Genomic DNA, 22,665 nt, shown 5'->3' on the forward strand with positions numbered 1-22,665 from the left:
GCAATGTCGGGATGAAATCAGAAGTCCTAAAGATCCTTTGAGGCTTGGTGCCTTTATATTCATATGCGTTTTGAAAGAGAGCCTTGCAGGAAGGAGGAGGATGTCTTCTTTTTATGTGGAGGCATCTAATGGCAGCATTTGTATGGTGGTTGTGATACTAATATTGGAGCTATAAATTTGGCTGCTTTGTATAGAAAATAGTTGCATTTGAACAAGTCTGTCGAGTTTATTTTGGGAATCTTGAAGATTTCCTAACGTTGATGAGAATTGAGCCTGACTTTAGAAACCTCCGGGTATAAATTGTGCTGATAATCGGTCTGAGTTGAACCTGGAAAAACTGCTGATGTGTTCACTCTAAGCAGAGTGATTCATCATGTTATCCTGGACAGCTCTGGCAGAGGAAAGAGAAGTGAAGTAGGGAGTGAGAAATTAAGGGCAAATGGAGATGGTGGCTGAGATGTGCATAAGGAACTTTGAGGTCTTTTAGGAAAAGGTTGCTGGGTGTCTATATTCTTTACCATTTTAATTAGTGAGTGGTTCTTGTCCTGCTTACAGAAAGTGTCCTACCTTTCCACGCTACTTGGGTGAAGCTCCTTACCCCATCCCTATTGTTTTGTGCCCATGGAATTACTTTTAGGCTTTTGCAATAAAGCTTGCAAAGCTGGCTCAGTCAGCTAGCTTTCAGAACCATGGCCAGTCCTGTCCCATGGTTCAGAACCGGCTATTTTCGTCCCTAGACAGCATTAAAGGCAAGTGCTGTGGGGTTGTGTTTGTGTTGGACATTTGTTGAGAAAGATAATTGAGATTCTGCAGTTTCAAATACTGTAAGGAAGTATCTGGCACTAATTTGACATGACTGTTCTCAATTTAGCAATGAAAAAACCTTAATTGCCTTGTTTTCCTTATAAATAGGACATTAACGTTAATTTTAGAAAATTTGGAACTTAAGCAAAATGAGGAAAATAAGACTCAAAAATAATTCCACCATTTAGGGATAATAATAATTAACATTTAGTGTATATCTTTCTGGTGTTTTCTTCTATACATATGGTATAAATCAGTAAGCTTTTGGTTGTAAGTGCAAGAAACCCAATTACAACTGGAATAGAACAAATAATAAAAAAGAATTTATTGATTCACTAAAGGAAGGGTCTGGGTATAGCTAGATCTTTAGGGAAAGTAATTTGATCTGAACAAAAGACCAGAAGAAGTTAAAAACAACTAGAAGTAACGATTATTCACGTATTTAAGACATTGGGTACCTGGTAATTTTAATAAGGCAGATACGCTCTGGTGGTTAATTGTGGGCAAATGGTCGTGGTTGTAGGAATTCTTCCTTACTGGAGTCCTTACTTTTCTCCTGAAAATTTCCTGGCATTTGGTTAAAAGACATGATTTACGACTCAAGCAGGGGCAGACCAACGCTCTGGACTCTGTTCTGTCCCATCAAATACCCCTTTTCTGTCATGTCCCTCCAGTCTTCTTTGTCTCCTGCTTTTGTCTTCACTACTCTGTTGTTTTGGCACCTCAAGATTGCCTCTGTTGAGTAGATAGTTAGGATCTCTGTCTCTTCTTGGGACAAGGGTTCCCTGTTTTGGTGCTGTTTCGAGCAATTGCTCCACCTGGGAAGAAGGGTAAGGGTGGGCACTCCGTTTGGGTCTTGCTCCACCCTTACTCCTATCCCAAGCAACTGCTACACCTAGGGAAGGAAGGAATGCTTTATCAGTCCAGGAATTCCCCCAGCCCAGGAATAATGAGATTTAGAAAGTGACCTAGAGTAACCTAAGGGTAATTAATATGCCATTAGCTTGAATCTGCATTGTGGGCCACCCCCCGCCCCCAGATGGACTTTCTTACAGGGAGCTCATATATGCAGATGGAATTTTGAGGACACCTGTTGATCATTTGGTAACATCCTACACCTCCCAAGATCCTGCCTCCAGACTGGGCTAATAAAAGGAAACAATCTGAGAAGTCAGGAGGAAGTGAATGGGTGGGTAGATGAGTGAGTGAGTAAGTAAGCAAGTGAATTTATCTCTCTGTACTTGCGGAGACAGACCCATTTTATTCTACAATAAAGAGCTGCTCTTGTGAAACTGCTCTCTGTCTGAGGTTACTCCGTCGTATTGGCCTTGCTTGTGATTTTTCCAAGAAAGGAGTCAGAGGACCGGGATAATAGTCTGGACTTGACACTTTGGTGTGCCTGGTCACTCTTTGGCCAAGAGCACACCAAGAACCAAGGGCAGACTGCCACTTTGACATCTTTGGTGCTGAAACCTGGGATTCTGATACCTCCTTGGGAACTTTGGGAGGTGCCATCTTTGGCAGGGTCTTGAAATTGTCATGCTAGGGTCTGGTGGACAGTGTCTGTAATGTGGTCCCTCCTCCTGGTGGATTTTGCAGACAGAGGGCATCAACAGGGGGCTGGAGTTGAGTATGTGTGAAACACTCCTTATCAACCCAGCTGATCCCTAGAAGGTTGATTTATGAGGGGGGTGCAGTCTTGTGAGAGGCAGATGGGGCTAGGGTCAATGACACTGGGTGATTACTGTTTCTGTGAACCCATTTCTTCTCAAAGGTTCATGAATACCGTGCAAACTTGTATTACGTGGGGAAAATGATACCATGGAAGATAAAGTCCAGAAAAATTGTCAAAATGTTTAGTTTCAAATGACTGTGAATCAGAGTTAGTTTAGTTACTTAGTTTAGGTCACCGTTGAGGCTGCTAAAAAATGACTGGTGTGAATTTTACTTCTTTCACCAATAGATTCTTGAAATATTGAAATAATATTAATATAATTAATATTGTTATAATTAATACAATTGTAGTAATTACTATTAATAAAAGAATCAGCAGACCAAAAAAGCTGTAGGCCAATTTTTTCTTTTTTAAATATGGTGTGCCCTGGAATTTCATAGACCGAATTGATTTTATTGCTAGACCATCACCGGGACTACCTCTTTGTTGAATGGCTTAATAGCATTTGGGGAAAAAAATGCATATAAACACCAGTGATGGAGCTCCTAGTTTTAATTTTTCTAACCTTCCGTGTTGGCAGAAGTTATGAAAGAAAAAGGCATAATAAATTAGAGAATATAAGGAGTACCATCTTTATGTTCTAAAGCAGCAGTCCCCAACCTTTTTGGCACTAGGGACTGGTTTCACGGAAGACAATTTTTCCACAGATAGCAGAGGGTGGGTAGGTGGGGAGAGCTCTGCAGCCAATCCCTAGCAGGCCAAGGCCTGGGGTTTGGGGACCACAGTTCTAAACCATTTTGCATATCTTATAGATGTCACCCAACTCCTGATAACATTTTTGTAATGCAAACTCCAGATAAATTATTTTTCCTTCATTTTGAAGATAAAAGATTATAAGGTACAGATATTTCTCAAAAATGTCTATGTAAACTCTAGTTTTTGTCACCTCTGGCTAGCTGAAATTGAACTTAACTCTGTTCCTAAGTTAGGATAGTTTGATAATATTCTGAAATCCAAGCTCTTAGTGCTATTGACTCCCTACAGCTGAATAATAATGTCACAGCACATTAAGGACAGTTGTGATAATTGACAGCTTTTCTAGAGTGGGAGAGTATTAATACATGGATACCTAAATATATTTACAATTATCTATTTTAATAAATGCTATTTGGCTGTTTCAGTTTCTTAGCTAATTTGAAACAGAAAAAGTAACCATCTAATTTACCTGTCTGCAGCCTGCTACCATGTAAATTGATAGTAATTTTCCAGATTTGTTGAAGCAAACGTATGTTAAATGGAGAAAATCTAGATGACTTGTACAGATCACTCCCAAACTTGGACTCTATTAAAAAAGTGTCTGCAGTGGGGATGCCCCTAACATATGGAAATTGGCTCTACTGTAATTAAAATGGAATCATGGAAATATATATCAGGACTCTTTGTTTCCAGGTGACAAAAAAATTCAGCTAAGATTGTTTTAAACTATTTTACTTTTAATCTAAAATGGAGTTGTCGCCTATGATTGAAAAGTAACTGGTGTTTAAATGATGGGCTCAGGAACCTATCTCTGCCTTGGTTCTGAGTTCTTCCGTGTTTGCTTTATTGTTAGGCGGCCTCTACTCTTAGGGTTGCAAGACAGCCGTCTGTACTTTACAGCTTTTAGTACAATCTTAGCCTCAGCATAAACTGAAAAATTGATTTCCTAGTAGTTTTGGTAAAAGGCTGACACTTACTTATTCATTCTGATTGGCCTGGATTAGGTAAAGCATCCACTGAAAAATGAATTGCTGTGACCAGGAGTTATGATATGCTCATTGCCCAGACCTGGGTCACAGGGTGTGGGTTGAACCAAATGGCTATGTAAGTATAGAGATAGTTCTCCACAGGAAAATGGAATGCTGTCATTAGAAAAAGAGATGGGGGTGCTTAGTGCACAAGACTTACTGCCACTACAACGTTTGTGTGTGTTTTAGTTATTTCTTATTTCTTTTAGTTATAAAGGTGAAAATGAAGTTTGAGGATTTTATATATACATTTAGTTGTATTTTTAGCGTGCTACAGTGGTCTGATAATTAGATAAATTGTGAAAGTTTTAACAACCATGATACCTACCTACAAACTTTTGTTTCAAAATGAAGGGCAGAAATGAATACTTAAAATGACAACTATATAAAGCAGCTGATAATAGCACATTAATAACTTAAATAGTTACTTCTTTTGAAACTTTGGTTTGAGAGCCAAGACTTTACCAGATTGTAGACTTTGCTAAAGAGAAAATGCAAAATCCAGAAGTCCTCATTCAATCTACTTGAAGGGAATTTATATGTAGACTTGTCATGCTCAGTATGATAATTATTTCTATTGAAAAATTTTTTTTGGTAGCTTGCAGGGTGGCCACAGTGGGATACTTCCTAGACTGAAAATAAAAGAGCACATTCACACGTTGCCTTTTGGTGGATAATGAACCAAATGTTCAATTAATTTACCTTAGGACTGTTTCATATGCCATTATGATTTCTGGGTCTTCTGAAATCCAATACATTTACTGTCTGTATTGTTCATATAACAATTTGACCATCTTTTTCTTTTAATTTTTTAAAAGCTGAGGTCACTAAGAGTGTGGTAACTAAGAAATAGGCTTGGAAATAGCACAGGTGGGTTTGAAGTCATGTCATCTACTAGTTGTGTGATGTTAGGGGAAGTCCCCTACCCTCTTATGACTCAGTTTCCTTACCTGTGATATAAGAGTAATATAAGAGAGTAATAAAAGTGGCTATTTCATAGGCTTGTGTAAAATAAATGATGTCATAAATGGAAAGCATTTAACACAATGCCTGATATAATGCAACCGTTCAAAAATTTTAGTTATTTCATATTTGCATTTTTATTGATAGAATTTTCCCTACTATGTGTTATCTTCCCATCCGTAAGTTCCTGAGGATAGGAACTTTGTCTTAAAAATCTTTCTAAAAATTTGTTGATCTTTCCACAAATACCATAGTGTATTGCATACACTAAAAACTAATAAATATTAAGTTACCAAATGGGAGTATATTATTGCTAAGCCTCAGGGTTTCCATTTTGTCATTCCATGTCATTTTCCAAGGTGCACTTACAAAGAGCCAGAGAAATGAAGCCGAGAAAGATCTTTCCTGAGGAACTGGGGCAGGATATATACTGTTTATTCTTTCATACATTCTCTGGCTCATTTTTCATTCATTCTTTTTGGTTTAACTTTACTGTGCCCAAGGTAGGCACCAAGACTAGTTTAGGTAAGGGATGAACCAGATGGTTCTCTTAGTACAGGTGCAAAGACAGAAGTACAGCAGTGAATAAAATACAAAGCAGGTGGAGATGGATGTCTTAATAGAAGTGCAGATTAAAGGTCATGGTCCCTCAGAGTAGGGGGAGATTGCTTCTAGCACAGGAAAATAGCTTACCCAAAGTGTTCATTCTTTTATTTGTGGCTTACTCAACATCGAATGGCTAGTGTATTTCAGTAACGTGCAGCTAATGCAAAGATGGATTAAGGGGAACGGCAGAATAAGGACAGTTTTCAAAAGATATTTTCTTTCGAGGTTCCTAATGTAAGCTTCCTTTTGCAAATGGTTATGTTTTTATGTACTGGAAAATATTCAAAGTTTATTCAGCCATTATCTAATTTATTAATTTAATATTTAAAGTAACTTATGTGCACAATATGACGTTGGTCTTTGAGCAGGGTACATAAAACACAAACTCTGTCTTCCAGGAGTTTGGTGATCTGGTTGGGAACGCAAGTTACATGTATTAATATAAAAGTCAAGTAATAATGAACAGGCCGTTTATTTGTGCCCAAAGTAATGCAGACATACAGTGTCATTATGGTTTGAATAAGGGAAAGAGCCAAGCTTCTGTGAATGGTTAATATAGGATACTGGAAAAGATGGAATTTTAAACTGAGAAATGGAGGCAGAGTTACAGAAGAGAGAAAAGAGTATTCTAATATTCTAGGTAGGAAAAATGAAGAAGGGATGGGAAAAGGAGCAGGTATGTTCTTCTCTCAGTTATGGGACAATGCTATATTGGTGGGAGACAAGATTGGACACACAGATTGGGGCCAGAGCGACATGAAAGCAAACTGAGAGTGGACTGTCTCAGCGTCAGGGATGGCAGAGAGGTTGCATCTCCTGTGCTATCTCTGACTGGTGGGTAGTGGCTGCCCAGATGAACTCTGAGGCCAAGTTCAGGCTCAGCAGGAACGAATATGATGGTGTGCAGGTGATGTCTGATGTGGGTGCTGGTGGTGGGAGTGGGTGTGGACGGCATTCCTGCCATGTGCTTTGCCTGCCTTGTTGGCGATGGGTGTTTGGGAGCCCTGGATCTCCCCCTAACCCCTGTAGACCACCACTTTGTCATCCTGCATGTGGACACTGGTCAGAGATAACCCCAGTGAGGCAGGGCCTTCCAGGAAATTCTCCAGCTACTCTAAAAAGCCAAAACACACTCTAACCAGAGGGCAGAATTAAAAAAAAAAAATCAAAGCAGATTAGAGGCATTAACTTCACTTTGATCTACAGGCTTTCTGTTCTGACAAAGGTGATTGGATTAATTTGACAGTTTTCCTCCCTCCCTCTCATTTTTCTTCAAGTTCTCTTTTAAGATGAAATTAGGTTAGTTATTATTTAGAATTGTAATCTATTCGTAGGTAATGCAAGTTGATTTTCTGATGTTTTTCCTCCAAGGTATTAATATTAAAGTGAGCCGGAAGGGGTTTTATTATTTGCACCTTGTTCTCTATTGTCTGTTTCTAAGAATTTACTGTGTTCTCATTGCTGGAGCTACTTAGTTCACTGAAGTAAAACACACAGAGCTCTTGGCTTTTTTCTTTCCTACCTTATATACTTTCAACATACAGGGCTCCCAAGACCAACACCTGTGAGAATTTCCTTTCTTAGAAGCCAAGCAGGTTTTACTGGTAAGCGCTGACCATTTTTAAAACTAATTTAAACCCTGTATCGTAGCTCCTATCATCATCATCATCATCATCATCATCCCATTTTGTAAGTGGAGAACTTAAGACACAGGTTCATTAACAAGTCTCAGGCCACACCGCTAATGAGTAGCAGAGCTGAGATTCAAACCCAGGCAATTTGGCTCCAGAGTCTATACTGTTGATCTCAGTGCAATGCTGTCTCTTGTAGTTAGCTCATTTCCTGGTATGATCGAAGTTTACGGGTAGAAATGAATTCCTGAGATACTTCACTATGGGGACTTTCACTCATTTTGTATCTTTGTGTAAAAGTAACGTTAGCAATTGGGAAGGGTATTTGCTGGCCATAGAGGATGCTCCTCCCACAGGTTGATATTAACAATACAATTGCTATGGCCTCTTCTAATTCCTGGGAAGGGCTAGGGGAGCAACTGAGGAAGGAAACTTACTAGAGTACCAGGCTAGTTTATGACACAATTTTCGAATTTTAATCCCAAAAGGATTGATATACTTGTTGCGCAGGGGCCTGTATTTAATAAATAAGACAACCTATGAAAGGTGTTAGGGACGGCACCTAGACAACAAAACCTGGAGGGAATTTTACATCTTTCTTCCATTCTATTTTGCAGCAGTCACTGTTAGTTAAGTTGCTGTCTACTAAGTAGTGATTTGTGTCTGGGAATGCCAGACCACAGAGTAATGCCCCATGGATTAGAGCCGAGCAGGGTTATGTGCTGTTTATGCAGGAGATTCTGTTTTAGAAGCAGGAGAACCATTTATGTTTTTCCGTTAGAGGTAGGGACAAACCTACATCACATCTTTAGAAATGGACGGAAAGTTGATTGCCTAACCCTAGACTTCTTCCTTCTAAAAGCTGGTTCTACCTTAGGGATCTTTGATACTGAATGTTGATGAAAAGTGAACCGAATTTGTGATCGTCAATTTCAGAATCCCTATGGTGAATAAAATGACTAAATTTTTAGTACTGTGAACATTCTGTGCCTTAAAAGTATTGTCCAGGCTCCAAATTATGTGTATCATTTCTCCATTTTTATGCTTTCCTGATCATCTAAAATAATTACTTCCCATTTCTTGATTGAAAAGGCTTTGCACATGTTTTAACACGGAAGTCCTGGAACTTTAGATTTTTTTTTCTCCCAAAGATAATAAGAAATTCCAAAGCCATTTTTTTCTAATTTAGAAATAAAACATCTTCATTGTACTCTTTGTGAATATTTATTCAATTACTTTATGTTCTGCCAACACTTATAGTTAACAGATATTGTTTCTTATATTGCTTTATGTACTAATTTATTTATTCACTTAACAAATTAATGACTTAGTTAATGTTTATTTTCTTTACTTGTATGTAAACTCTATAAGATCAGGGATCTTTTTGTTAAGGTCTTTGCTTTATCTTCAAAGCCTGAAGCAAAGTCTAGTTAGAGCATAGACAGCACTCAATAAATATTTAAATGAATCCATGAATGAATTATACACACTTTAGAATTTATAGAAAAATGAATGGAAGAAAATAGAAGCCCTGGAAGTAAACTGTATAACATTTAAAATATAGATGTATATTTAAATATGCCTGTAGATACAGGCAGTCCTTGTTTTGCAGAGTTGTGCAGGGCCATAAAAATGACCATGTAAAGTGCAGTTATGCAAAGTGATTCTAATAATCCATGGGAAACGTTATTGTTCCTTGATCTTTAAAAAATTTTCATGTCACTAAAATCTCTCTTGTTGGCTGTAAAGGTACAGGGAAATGAAAAAAAAAAAAGGAAAAGCTATTACTTACTTAGTACACAGTAGTTTAAAACATTAGAAACATGGATATTAAAGTGGTTTATTTCTTTGTAAGATCTTATCAGGAGCAGTTTGAACAGTGCTTGCTTTCTTCCTATTGTATAACTTATGGAACACATATTTTTTTTTTCTATGCCTAGACAAATTGTCATGCTCTGTAAGTTTAGATTAACTTACAACATTTTATCGTTTGTGCTTTCCATGTGAAGAGATGTCTCCTGCAGTTCCTTTAATGTGAAGTGTTTTGCCAGTGTCACTTTCTCCAGGACACCAACATCCTTTTCATCCCAGCCACTTTCCTTATTTATAAGGTTAAGTTCACCTTCACTAAGCTCCTCTGACTATACATCCAGAGTCTCTCAAATGGCGGATGGAAGCATAGTCAACATGCCATGGGCAGCCCTGTCTGCCATAGCTCTATTTATATTTGATACAAATTTCACTTCCAATGTTGTCACTTTTTGTTTCTCTGCTGTACTTTCACCTTTGGTGGCCAATTCCTTCTTTTGATTAGCCATGTCATGTGGATTTATAATCAGAAGACAAGAAGGCAACACTTCTACATGCTTTGCTGCCTGTGGGTGAACCAAGTAACAAACATGCAGTGACCAATCACTGACAGACTTTGAAAGAAGTGCTGTGATTGGTCAAAGATCATGATGTAATCTGCTAGTTACGTGGTGATTTGTGGACGGAAGAACTCACAGCAAAGCTTTTACTTTGCGCAATTACAGTTAATATACCATGTTAACTGAAATTTGAACTGTGTTTTCAGTGTTGTTTAACTAAAGTGTGGTAATTCAAATGCACACATGTCAGAACTGAGCAAAGTGAGGACTGTCTCAATTATAGGCTTTATTTTATGGATATACATCTGTATTTTTTCTTTACTGAAATGGGATCACTTTATGCCTATGGTTTTTATATTTTCATTTAATCTTATATGGTATAGATGTCAAAAAACCAGCAATCTTGACTTCATGTTTTATGGTTGATTAGTATTTTATTGTGTAGAGTGTACCATACTTTATGTAACCAGTCCTCCTTTTGAACATTTGGGATTTTTCTGTTTTTCTCAATTATAAACAATGCTACAATGATCACCTCAGTAGCTAAATCTTTGAGATAACTATTAATATTATTTATTTGGAATGAATATATTTCTAGTGGAAGAATTGCTGGCTCACAGGATATATACACTTTTGAAACGTCTTCACATCCTTTCAAATTTCCTTTTAGAGAGATGTTTCCATTCGGGCTCCTATCAGTGACATAAATTGGGAGGTGCTGGTGCATGATTTCTAAACCCTCGTCCACATTGGCCATTATCATTCTTTTTTATTTTTTCCACTGTAATGAGTAAAACAGGTATTTTATTTTAACCATTAGTTTTGATTACTGTCATAGTCAGGTTGAATATTTTTGTGGGTTTCTTTGTAGTAAATAAATTTTGATCTATGGAATTTTATTCTGTCCTGTATTATAGTAGTTCTCAGATGGTAGGGACTTCCTTGTCTTAATTAGGTTTGTGCACATATATTTCTATGAATGTGTGTGTGTGTGTATTTGTGTGTACTTGAAGTGCATTCACATGCATATGCCACTCTTGGTTTTACCCAGGGATTATAAAGACTATCCATGAACCTTAGTTTTGTAAGATGACCCTCAACTTTTAAATCCTTTTCTTTCTCTTCTTTCTCTCTTTCTTTTTTTAAGAAAGGGAACATAACCCGTGACCTGCGGGAAATTCTGGTTAATTTTTCATTACATGACTTTCAGGAGATGGGGTCAAAAGGAGCTGGTAGGGCATTCAATTATGTGCTTGAGTGTGTTAGAAATGTTTTTTTTTTTCCCCCTCAGATGTACAATATTTTACTTGGGCTTGTTTTTCAAGTGCATTGAAGTGTGACTAAGCCTTTTTGGGTACTACCATTATGTAAAGAAGAGGCTCCATCTTGTTAAATATTCCAGTTACCTAGTTATGGGTGGTGAGGAGCCTGAGAGAACATGGGCTTTAGGCATTGGACGTGGGAGTGGGGAAGTAGGCGGGGACCTGGGGCAAACTGAGCACTGGGGTGCTCCGGTGCCCCTCCCACTGCTGTATGAAAACGTGATTGGTTCAAGCTGGTCTCTGTCTAATAATTTTGGATGGGTCATAGGTGGGGAGGGAGGGGAAGTTGTGTGGTTGGACCTCAGCTCATCTGAGGGCTAAAGGTCCTTTTGTCACACATCACCCAGAATTGCAGTGCTGTCCTTCTGGAGAGTGGTGGAGCGCTGAGATACAGTTCCGAACCAGAGCAATAGAGAAGGACTTGATTTGGTTTTGGCTTTAGATTGGGGATAAGGGAGGCTCAGAAAGGAAGATGTCCACTGAAAATGTGGAAGGGAAACCCAATAACCTGGGGGAGAAAGGAAGAGCCCGGAGCTACACTTTCCTCAGGGTTGTCCAGCCAATGTTTAACCACAGTATTTTCACTTCTGCAGTCTCCCCTGCCGCGGAACGCATCCGATTCATCTTGGGAGAGGAGGATGACAGCCCAGCCCCCCCACAGCTCTTCACGGAACTGGATGAGTTGCTGGCCGTGGATGGGCAGGAGATGGAGTGGAAGGAGACAGCCAGGTGAGGCATAGCCGATTGCCTGCAGTACTGACCCGCGAAGCAAGCACAGGCCAGATGGTTGAGCCTGTGAGTGCTTTCTCCAGCCTTAGCACTCTGGGTAGCTGCTGGGCATGATGTTGGCAGGGATAAGGAATAAATAATTCCATTTTTTCTTTTCTTTTCCATTAACATAGATGCAGGGCACCCCTTATTCACTTCCGGAGCATTGTTTCATTGATCTGTGTTGTTATCATTTTGACTTCTTAAGGAATTAGAAGTAAATCTCAATATTTTAAAGAGATAACAAGCTCAAGCACCTAAAAATGATAGCACCTAAAAGAGATATGGCTGTCATTTCCATAGTGTCCACATGGCAAGATATCTTACGCGATCTTGTCTGACTTATTACCCATCCCCTGTTAGGAGGGAGGTTGTGAAGACAATGAGGATTACCACAAAGTTGCTATTATGATAGTCCTCCTCTATCTTTGGTTTTAATTCCCATGGTTTCAGTTACCCAAGGTACAGTACAGCGAGATATTTTGAGAGAGAGAGAGAGTGTTCATGTACACGTGAGACTGACCACATTCACATAAAACCCATTGTGGTATAGTGTTATAATTATTGTTTTACTATTAGTTATTATTGTTAATCTCTTACTGTGCCTAATTTATAAATTGAACTTCATCAAAGATATGTATGCATAGGATAAAAATCACAGTATATATAGAATTGGTACCATCCATGCTCTCAGGCTTCCACTGGGGATCTTGGAATATATTCCCCATGGATAAGGGAGACTACTGTATTTCAAGTAAAGACCTGTAATCTTTTAGATACCCAGCTGAATGCAAGTAGAAGGTTCACCTGAATTTGGAGTGTAAGAGACCTGGCTGTACTTTCAGACTGTTGCCTCTTAGCTACATGACACTCAGTTTCTTAGACTTTGGTGTCGTTATCAATAAAGAGTGGATAATAATGCCTACTACATATGATATATATGCTATGTAACATATGTAAATATATTATTATACAATGTATATATAATCTGGATATTTATATACATGGAAAAGCCTTGTAAATTGTTAAGCACTACACAAAAATCTAAAGTTTCATTAACCTCATGATAAAAAAGGCTTTCTTTACATGCAGATTCAGTTGAATCTTCTTCTGTGACATATGACAATCATGTGATATAAAGACTTTGGTATATTGTGGTTGTTGATCTTTCACTGTCATCAATATGTGGTGATACCAATGTATTTCACCTTCATAAACAAAATAATGATATACCATTTATAGTCTATAATTGTAAGTTCAAATCAATTCAATTCAACCAGTGTTTTTTGAATGATGAGTGTACATCAGGCACTGTTTTAGGTACTGAGAGTACAGCAGTGAGCAAAAGAAGGTCTCACAGAGATCTCTGTATCTTGTTGAAAAGTTTGAAATGAGTTTAATATAATGTCTTACAATCTGAGGAATAAGGAAAACCAAATCTTTATTGGAGCTTGGAGTTTAAGAAAGATAAAGCAAAGAGAGGTGAAAGTCTTCTTCTGTGGCTATAGATGGAAAAGGGATTTATGTTTGCTGTTTTACTTATAGAGAGGTCATTCTAGAGTCAGAAAGAAATTATTTTTTTAATCATCTGTGATCAGTAAGAGCAGATGAGCTATAAAGAAGCATTAACCCAATAGCTTTTCCTTTTCTATATGAAGGCTCTTTTAAGAGTTATAGAAGATGAACAGAAACTTTTCAAAAGAAGATAGATTAATGGCCAAGAAACATATGAAAAAATGCCGAACCATCTCTAATCATCAGAGAAATGCAAATCAAAACCACAATGAGAAATCACTTAACTCCAGTGAGAATGGCTTTTATCAAAAAGTCCCAAAACAACAAATGTTGGTGTGGATGCAGAGAGATAGGAACACTCATACACTGCTGGTGGGACGGCAAACTAGTACAACCTCTATGGAAAGTAGTATGGAGATACCTCAAAGATCTAAAAGTAGACCTACCATTTGATCCAGCAATCCCACTACTGGTATTTACCCAAATGAAAAAAACACATTCTATAAAAAAAATACCTGACTCAAATGTTTATAGCAGTAGAATTCATAATTGCAAAGATGTGGAAACAGCCCAAGTGCCCATCAATCCATGAGTGGATTAATAAAATATGGTATATGTCTACCATGGAGTAATACTCAGCCGTAAAAATGGTGGGACTAATACCTCTTGTATTAACATGGATGGAACTGGAGCCCATTATTCTAAGTGAAGTATCACAAGAATGGAAAAACAAACACCGCGTGTACTCACCATTAAATTGGTACTAATCCGTCAACACTTATGTGCACATATGGGAAGTAACATTCATTGGGTGTTGGGCAGGTGGGAGGGGCAAGGGAGGGCAGGGGTAAATTCACACCTAAGGGGTACAGTGCACACTGTCTGGGGGTTGAGCACACCTGTAGCTCTGACTTGGGTGGTGCAAAGGCAATTTATGTAACCAAAGCGTTCGTATACATGTAGTATTCTGAAATTTGAAAAAAGAGTTATAGGAGAAAATAAAATAACTTTTCTGAGCCATATTTAAAATTTTATATACCACTTGTAATCAAGTCTTCATCAAGTTAATTGGATTCTTTTTGTAGTTTAGTTACTCAGACTTATACTTTATAGGTTTATGGGTTTAGTTTTATTTCCAAAAGTTGAATGTACTATTGAATGTCTTCAACCATTTGTGATTTTTAATACTGGAGATGCTTCATAAATTAATTCATTTAGTAATGTTGGAGAAGCTTTGGTTCCTTACCAAGAATTTCTAGGTAGCTTAGCTTTGCAGAAAACACCTGCTTTTAAAAAGTTTAGTAGGCACCATGGAGAATTTCTTACCTTCCGTAACTTAAACCATGCTCCGAAAAAAAAATAGTCATTATGTTTTACTCCTGAAACTCATAGTAGGAAAGAGACCTAATTCTTAAATATTTTATTTTCCATTTGCTAGATAATTTTCTTTCTGATAGTTACCTATAGTGGGCATGCTTGTATTAAATCTTCTGTTTGATAGCTAATTAATATTTTCTTCTAATTAAAAAGTTTTTCATAGCATGTTTTCTACTCTGCCATCTCTAATGCTCTCTCTTGAAGCTCTTCGTTCTTTGCTTTCAGAGCTTTTTCCCATGATCTAGTAATTGTTTCTTATTCTCCTCTCTCAGAACCAGTAACCTGTATGTTAAAATTCCTCTGTAGAACACTCTTTTAATACATAAAACATCCTCCAAAAGAATGCTTCTAAAGCAAAAACTTTTACTAATATATCTGTTTCATTCTTCCCACCACCTTCTTTCTGACAGGAAAATAGAGAGTAAGAATTGGATTGATACAGCCTGAATTAAGTATTGGGAGATTTTGGTCTAGCCTCGGCTTTGCTTTGCTGTTTAACTTTGAGCAAGTGACATCGTCTTCCCAAGCTTGAGTTTTCTATTCTATCTAATGAAGATTATATTGGGTTGCCTCCTTTCTAACATTACGCGTATTTAATAGCTCTAAAATTTCACTCTTGTGGGTATACTGGTGTAGTCAACTGTGACTCTAAGAGCTACTTAGATTCTTATTTTCATTTTGAAATTGTGTTTGAGTAGTTATCATAGAGTAGAATTCAGATATAGTTTTATGTTTTCGATTACAGTCAAATGCAGACTATATTTTACATGACACCTGGTCCCAGAAGAGCAGAGAGATCACAGTTCATTGTATAGGTAATTAAAGGAGATGGACATAGTATTTTCATTTGAGATTCTTAAAGATTAAGACGGTCTCAAAGACTTTCCCTTTCATAAACACTTTATCTCCTTGGGAGCACGGGTGCCAGTTTGGTGATGTAGTCAGTCCCCAAGAGACTATACTGCTGGAGAAGGAAGTGTGTTGGGAATATACTGTACTAGGAAGAAAAAGTATTCACAGTCTACACTCTGTAACTTCTCTTGTATAGGCCCGCCACAGTAACTGTTAATAAATTAATTATATATGTGATATTATTATTTTCATATGATCTCCGTCATTACACTAATTCATCTGAACATGGGAACCACCATGTCTGTCTGTTCACTGTGGTATTACTGGTGTCTGGCAGTGCCTGGTTCGTAATAGGCACTCAATAAATATTTGTATGAGTGTATGATTAGTTGAGAATTGATTGCCTTGGAAACAACTGAATATAATACTTTCTTAGAAATATTAATTGAACAAATTGGGGTTCTGTTACAATTTGTCTCCTTTTGACTGATGGGTGCCTGTGGAATGACAGACACCAGCACACCCAGCATGACACTGACAAAGCTCAGAAGAGGACCTACAGTTCAAGTTCAAACTAAGTCATTAATATGCTGATGACACCTGAATTTATTCATATATCTCTAACATAGGTTTCTGTCCTTATTTAACTGGAATCAAATAATTGGAGGGATAATAGGATTCTCAAAATTATCATGTCTAAAACTGAGCTTCAGATTTACTCCTCCTACAGATTTCCCCATCTCAATAAATAAGTCCTTTCTTCTAGTTGCTTAAGCCAGAAACGTTGGAGTGCTCCTTGACTCTACACCTGTTACGTGATCAATTGGCAAATTCTATTTTGCCCTCAAAGATATTCACATACTTAGAGGCCTCATCCCATCCCACTGCCACGACTCTGGTTCCTACCATTATTTATTACCTAGATTACTACAGATGCCTCCTAATTCATTGATCTCTGCACCTGTTCTTACTTCCTTCCTGAACAATCTACCATGATCTTTTTGACTTTATCTCCTTTTTCCTTCCCTCTTGTTCACTCTCCTTGAGCTTCCCTAGCCAGTCAGGCTACTCTCTCAGGGCCTTTGCACTTGCCATTCTCTCTGTCCGACATGCCCTCCCTGCCCAGCTCCTTCAAAGTTGTCAGCATGGCTCATTTCCTCACCTCCTTGCAGTCTTTCTTCAAATATTACCAGCTCTGTGGCTGCCCTGTCTATGCTTGAAAACTTCCCCCAACCCTTCCTATCCCTCACCTTCCATTATTTTTGTCCTTAGCACCTATCATCATTTAGCATATTATATATCTTACTACTGTCTCTTCCCAGTAGAATTAAAGCTCTGTGAGGGCAGGAATTTTCAGTTGTTCTGTTCATTGTTGTATTCCTAATGCCTAAAACCACCTGCATGCGGTCCATGCGCAAGAAACACTGGTTAATAGAATCTTCGTTTGCTGCTCCTCCTAAATCCTGTGGAGAGGTTTGGTGTTAATTATGCCTCCAAAAAATGTTCAGATTTTGCACCAATCTTTATTTCCTGTGACATGCTGAGCTTTAGAATGTTTTCACAGTGATTTCGGAATTCGATTTGTGACGTCCAGTTTCCAGACATGATAGTTTTTTCTCCCCCTTATTAAATGCTCTCAAACCTACTAGACTAATAAAAGTTTAGTGCTTAGAAGGGATTCATTTTATAAGTGAAGATGTGGCATGAATCTTTTTCTGGTCAACTTCTAAATTTGAGGATTCTTTGCTTCTCTGTGAAAACCCCAATTGATACACTATTTTATTCCTTAGAGAACTAACCCTCCAGACTTTTCTAGTTTAGCGTAATTTCTGCTGTGAGCCTACACCCCTCCACAACTCAATATCATCCTTTTCCTTTTAAGGCTCCATACTTTTCAGTTGGCTAATGAGTTAATTTGACCAAGAATATCCTACACGGAGCCTCAGCATTACTGTGGTTTCAGTTCTACTTCAGGAATTTCAGGTTGGCCCTACGCCTCAAAAAAATAAGAAGAATTGTCTCAATAATAGGGGAAATGTCCTTTTTGAAGTCTTGGAAAGCACAGTAGTCATGTAATACTGAACAAGAGAAGTCTTTATTTATTGAAGTTTAAAGCAACAGCCAACTCTACCACCCTCTTTTTAATATTCTTTCCAGGTTCTTCTCTTTCCTAAGAGTTAGAACTTTGAATTTTCAGTGGCTCTTCCAAAATAGAGCACAGGTTAAAGCCTGTGCAAAGGATAGACTAATCAGACCTAAAAAATGTATGTATCAATGGAATGGCAGAGAGTGTCATTCTTTTTTTAAAGAGCACTTCTGCACATTTGGTCATTAGAATAATGGCGTGCAGTAATGTAGTAATGGTAATTATAATGGAATCATTTAGAATTGGCAAAGAAGACTATGCTCCCATTAAGAGTGTCTGGGTGACTAGGCATCAGCTAATGGGTTCACGAAGCAAACTGGTAAAAGTATAATTCATGCTTCAGGTTTGATGATGACCCAAAGTCAAGAGATAAGGATCTTTTTCTTCCTGTCCAAATTCTTTATTTCTTTGAGTTAGGGATATTTCTGCAAAAATGATTATTGGCTTTCAGTTTTTCTTCAGCGAATTTTCAGATGGACAGTGCTGGACTTCACCAATGTTACACAAATATATGTTAAAGATCACTCCCCAGTTTAAGTCAAAGTGTATGGCCAAACCCAGGTAAAAGCTGTCACAAGTTTCAATGAACACAAGCCAACAAAGGAAAAGGGTATCGCTGTTTCACTTCCAGTTGGGCAGCACAAATGAACACTCATTTGTGTTTCTTCTTGGCAAATTGACCTGCCCAACCTCTGAACAACCTGACTTAAGGGCATGACCATAAAACACCAACACATGCACTTACACTGTGGATTTGGAGAGAGACATTTTTCTCTCCAATCTACACTGACTTCTCTATATTTTCTCTACTGGATTACTTTGGGAAATTCTACTTCAGACCAAGTTTGTTTTTTTTCTGTAAGACAAAGACTCACGGAATTTAATTTTCTGTGTAATTCTATGTAGTTCTATCTATGTAATTATATACAATACCTTTCATAGTTGATCTAGAAATTTAAGAATTCTTAAAAACATCATCTCTCCCGGGGGCACACTAGCATTGGCTTCTTTTATGTGTGACGAGGTACTTATTAGTTAGCAAGAAATTTATTGTCATTTCAATAGTTATACGTAGTTGGGTTACGTTTTAGTGTAAAGGTCATGTCTATTTTCTATTTTCCACTGTAAAACTGGCATGTTTTCAAGCTAGAGGTCTTGTTTTTTCTCAATTGTATTTAATCATATGATTGGAAAGTTGCAAAAATTCAGTGATTCCCAGTGGGTCTTCAGTTTCTTCAACAAAAGAGTGAAATGTTGTTCGGTTGGCAGTCACTCAGAGTGTGTTAAACTGCAAAGTACTTTGTCATTATTCTTCTGAGACCTTGGAATAAATAAACTTCACCTAATGAACTCCTCCTCCAAGGTTACAACAGTTTTGTAATTGCAAGCATTTACAAAGCCAACTTCTGAAATGAATTTTTCTGTAACATGTGAGATACTGAAACAAAAGGAAAAGTAGGAAACTTACTGCAAATATATGGTTATTCATAGTTATCATGAAGGGTAGACAGTGGCTTTTAGTATACTCTATGGTGAAAATGTCTTCTTGTAAAAAAAGATGTAATTATATGGTTCTAAAGCACCTTTGCAGATTCATCAGCATTTGGATAGGCTGAACTTTGGTACCTTTGCCTTAGCCTTTTCTTTAATGGGTTCTGATTTGACTTGAGTAGTTTTCAGGTTTTTTTTTCAAGTTTGTCCTTGATATGTGAGGAGGGTAGACACAGCATGTGTAGTTTCTGGAGTGAAACTACCTGCAAATGATCTATTTAAATGGGCAAACCAGTATTTTATGTCTAAATGCATATGTTAGAAATATAATCAGTTCCTTGAACAATGAAAGCAATACGTTTTAAAGGAACTTAATAGGCATTATTCCAGAACTCTATTTGTGCTGTAAGCTATGTTACAATATGAGATCATTACAACCTTCAATATTTACTGAATTCAAAGTGAAAGAGAAGCTAAACCGAGCTATGAGATAATACTTATCCCTTAGGAATATAGATTTTAAGGAACTGGCTAGTTTTGAGACTTTGTTTCCATTCCTTTATGGTCAAATCTTGACCTAAGAGCTTGTGTAATCGAGGCGGGTGAGTAATGCTATTTCATAAATTCAATTTAGTTCAGATTTACGATTTCTAAACATGCTTTTAAAACTTGTTCAGTGTCATATTTAAGTCCCATCAGGTTTCCTACAATATAAACTGTGGAGAGGAATAAATAAAAGGCTACAAAGGACTGCAGTGGTTTTGCTTCTTTTCTTTTTAAAGAACATTTTATTAAACTTACATTGTTTGGACAGCTGAGGATTATCTTAGCCCATTCAAACTGCTATAACAAAATACCACAGACTGGGTAGCGTAGGGACAATAGAAATGTATTTCTCACAGTTCTGGAGGCTGGGAAGTCCAAGATCAAGGTGCCAGCAGATTCGGTGGCTGGTGAAAGCCTGTTTTATCGTAGGTGGCACCTTCTTGCTGTGTGGAAGGGGCCAGCTAGCTGTCTGGGCACTCTTTTATTAAGGACAATAATCCACCTAATCATTTCCTAAAGTCCCTAGCTCCTAATACCATCACCTTAGGGGTTAGGATTTCAGTATATGAGTTTTGAGGGGACACAAACATTCAGATCATAGCAAGGATGATGGCAGAAAAGAGCCACTGTCACATACCATATATAAGTGAGGCTAAGTTTTCTTTTAAGCAACAGGTTTGGCAGTACCGGTTGACGGCAAAAGCTAGAAGGGGAAGCTCATTTAGGAAAGATAAGAGGGAAGTAAAGACCTTTAAAACACTCTACTTATCAGAGTTCCTAGGTGGCCCTGGTTGTTCACCTTGGACTTAAATACTATGACCAAAGGTTCTGTCCCTTAAAAATAAGTACAATCTTAAGAATAAGAATCAAGGAGTCACTACACACTTTATAGATGATATAATTCTACGTAATCCTGACTTGATTTCATATGCAATGGAATCTTCTGTTTTCTAGAGTCTTATCTTGAGCAATAAATTATAACATCAGATGTAAATATGATTCATGTTCAAAATACCAATAAACATGGTTAGAGATTCTGTGAGCAAGCATGAAAATACGATATACCTAATGTTAACCAATATAATATACTCCATAAAATGATGATTCTTGGAATAACCCCAATTACCTCATTTCTTTTTATTGTTTTGGTTAAATCCATATAATCTTACAAGAGTATAAGATTGCCATTTTTTTTTATCCCACTTCCTCCTATTTCTCTGGCTCTAACTTGAACCAACATGAAGAAATGCTAATTTAATGAGACACACAGACATGAACACAGACATACAAGAATATTAGGAGTCTTTCATTGTTTTTTGGAATATATCTCTTCCACCTTTCTAGAAATAAACCAAGCCCAGTCCTGAAGCTTTAGAACCTCTTTGGAGTTGTTGACTTTTTAACTAATGAGGCAAACATCTAAAAATCTCCACCAACTACATTTTTGGGGGATACAGAAGGGTTTTAGAATTTTGGTGAGGTTGGAGACGAGGTGGTGGTTGACATGTGGGAGTTGCCAGGCTGTGACAATCTGCCTGAGAGCAGCATGGTGGGGAGAGGCTTTGGACATGGCTAACCTGCTTCTGACTCATACGAGTGTCAGACTTGATTAAAATTCTCAATTTTCTTTGACATTGGGGCTGATCTCTTGATCTATTTTTCACTCCTGGTTCTACTAATGTGTTTTTTCCCCTCCTCTAGGGGTGGTAAGAGGTCTATAAATAATACCTTATGTAGAGCTTCCTCTGATCTCTGCCCTTTGTTCTCATCTTATTGAGTTCGGTGAACATTTAGCTTTTCCTAGAAAAACATTCTTCAATCATTAAACCTTTGAGTGAAGAATGCAGGAAAACAATTTTTAACCCCCTCTTTATCTTTTTCAATATCTTTCAGAAGATTTGAAGTGAAAGAAAGGAGCACTTTTGTTTGGATCATGATGAATAGCAAAATGATGATGCGTTCCTGTTTTCCTTTAACAGTGTAGGAAGTGTCTGTGTGTGTAATATGTGGGATATAAAGTCTGTCAAATGTGTTTTGCTCTCATTTCCATTAATTTTTTTATTGCTGTATATTGCTAAGTTATCAAAATGTCTAGTAGTCTTAGAAAGCACAAGCTATGAAAGAGCGTTGTTTGTTCCATGGCTAAGGTTAATAGGAGATCTATTATTATCAGGATAGATCTGTTGTTCTCTGAGCTTGTGTATTTTTAAACACGTGTGGAACCAGACTTGAAGGGTAAAGCTTTTATTAGCATCTCAATGAGAGGGGAACATGTGTCAGCTGAGAAATATATATTAAAGGAAGACAGAGAAAAACATGCTGGCCATCTTTAAGCATCAACAAAGGGCAGTTTTACATTCATCCTGCTACACACATGTTTTTCACATATTTGAGATAAGTGTTGGTTCATCCCTGATATTTCACCTTATTTAAACTTGCCTGCTGAAGGCACAACAGAATCTTCATAATGGTGGCTATTTTTACATACTGTAGGCTCTACCCACATGGAGAATTTTTGAAATATATATTTTTTCTGTCTTATTTTAAAAGTTTAGTTAAATAATCATTCTTAAGGATTCATAGTTACCTATAGGCAGATATAAAACCAGGGATGCTTTGGCTTCTTTTGGTTTGCTGTTTTCCTCTCTAACTTTAAGGGAAAGAGCAGTCTAGTGGTTCCATTTAGTTGTATTTATGAAGATTATGTAATTAACGATATAATGAGCTATCAAGACTCCACAAAAGGAGACATTTTGGAAGTGCTGGTAGGGATGGAGATGGAGGGGTTGACATTGCTATTTCTAGAGGAGTTTAGA

The 22,665-nt window shown here is 37.5% G+C and overlaps 1 protein-coding gene across 1 annotated transcript in view; it reads left to right on the forward strand.

The window, feature by feature from the left end:
* SLC4A4 (solute carrier family 4 member 4) overlaps nt 1-22,665 on the forward strand; it is a 324,449-nt gene that overhangs the window by 126,584 nt on the left and 175,200 nt on the right. The window contains exon 4 of the mRNA XM_045531644.1: nt 11,748-11,883. Coding sequence (XP_045387600.1) covers nt 11,748-11,883 — 136 coding nt within the window. The remainder of the gene's footprint in view (nt 1-11,747; nt 11,884-22,665) is intronic.

This window comes from Lemur catta, chromosome 19 (assembly GCF_020740605.2).
Source record: "Lemur catta isolate mLemCat1 chromosome 19, mLemCat1.pri, whole genome shotgun sequence".
Taxonomy (NCBI): Eukaryota; Metazoa; Chordata; class Mammalia; order Primates; family Lemuridae; genus Lemur; species Lemur catta.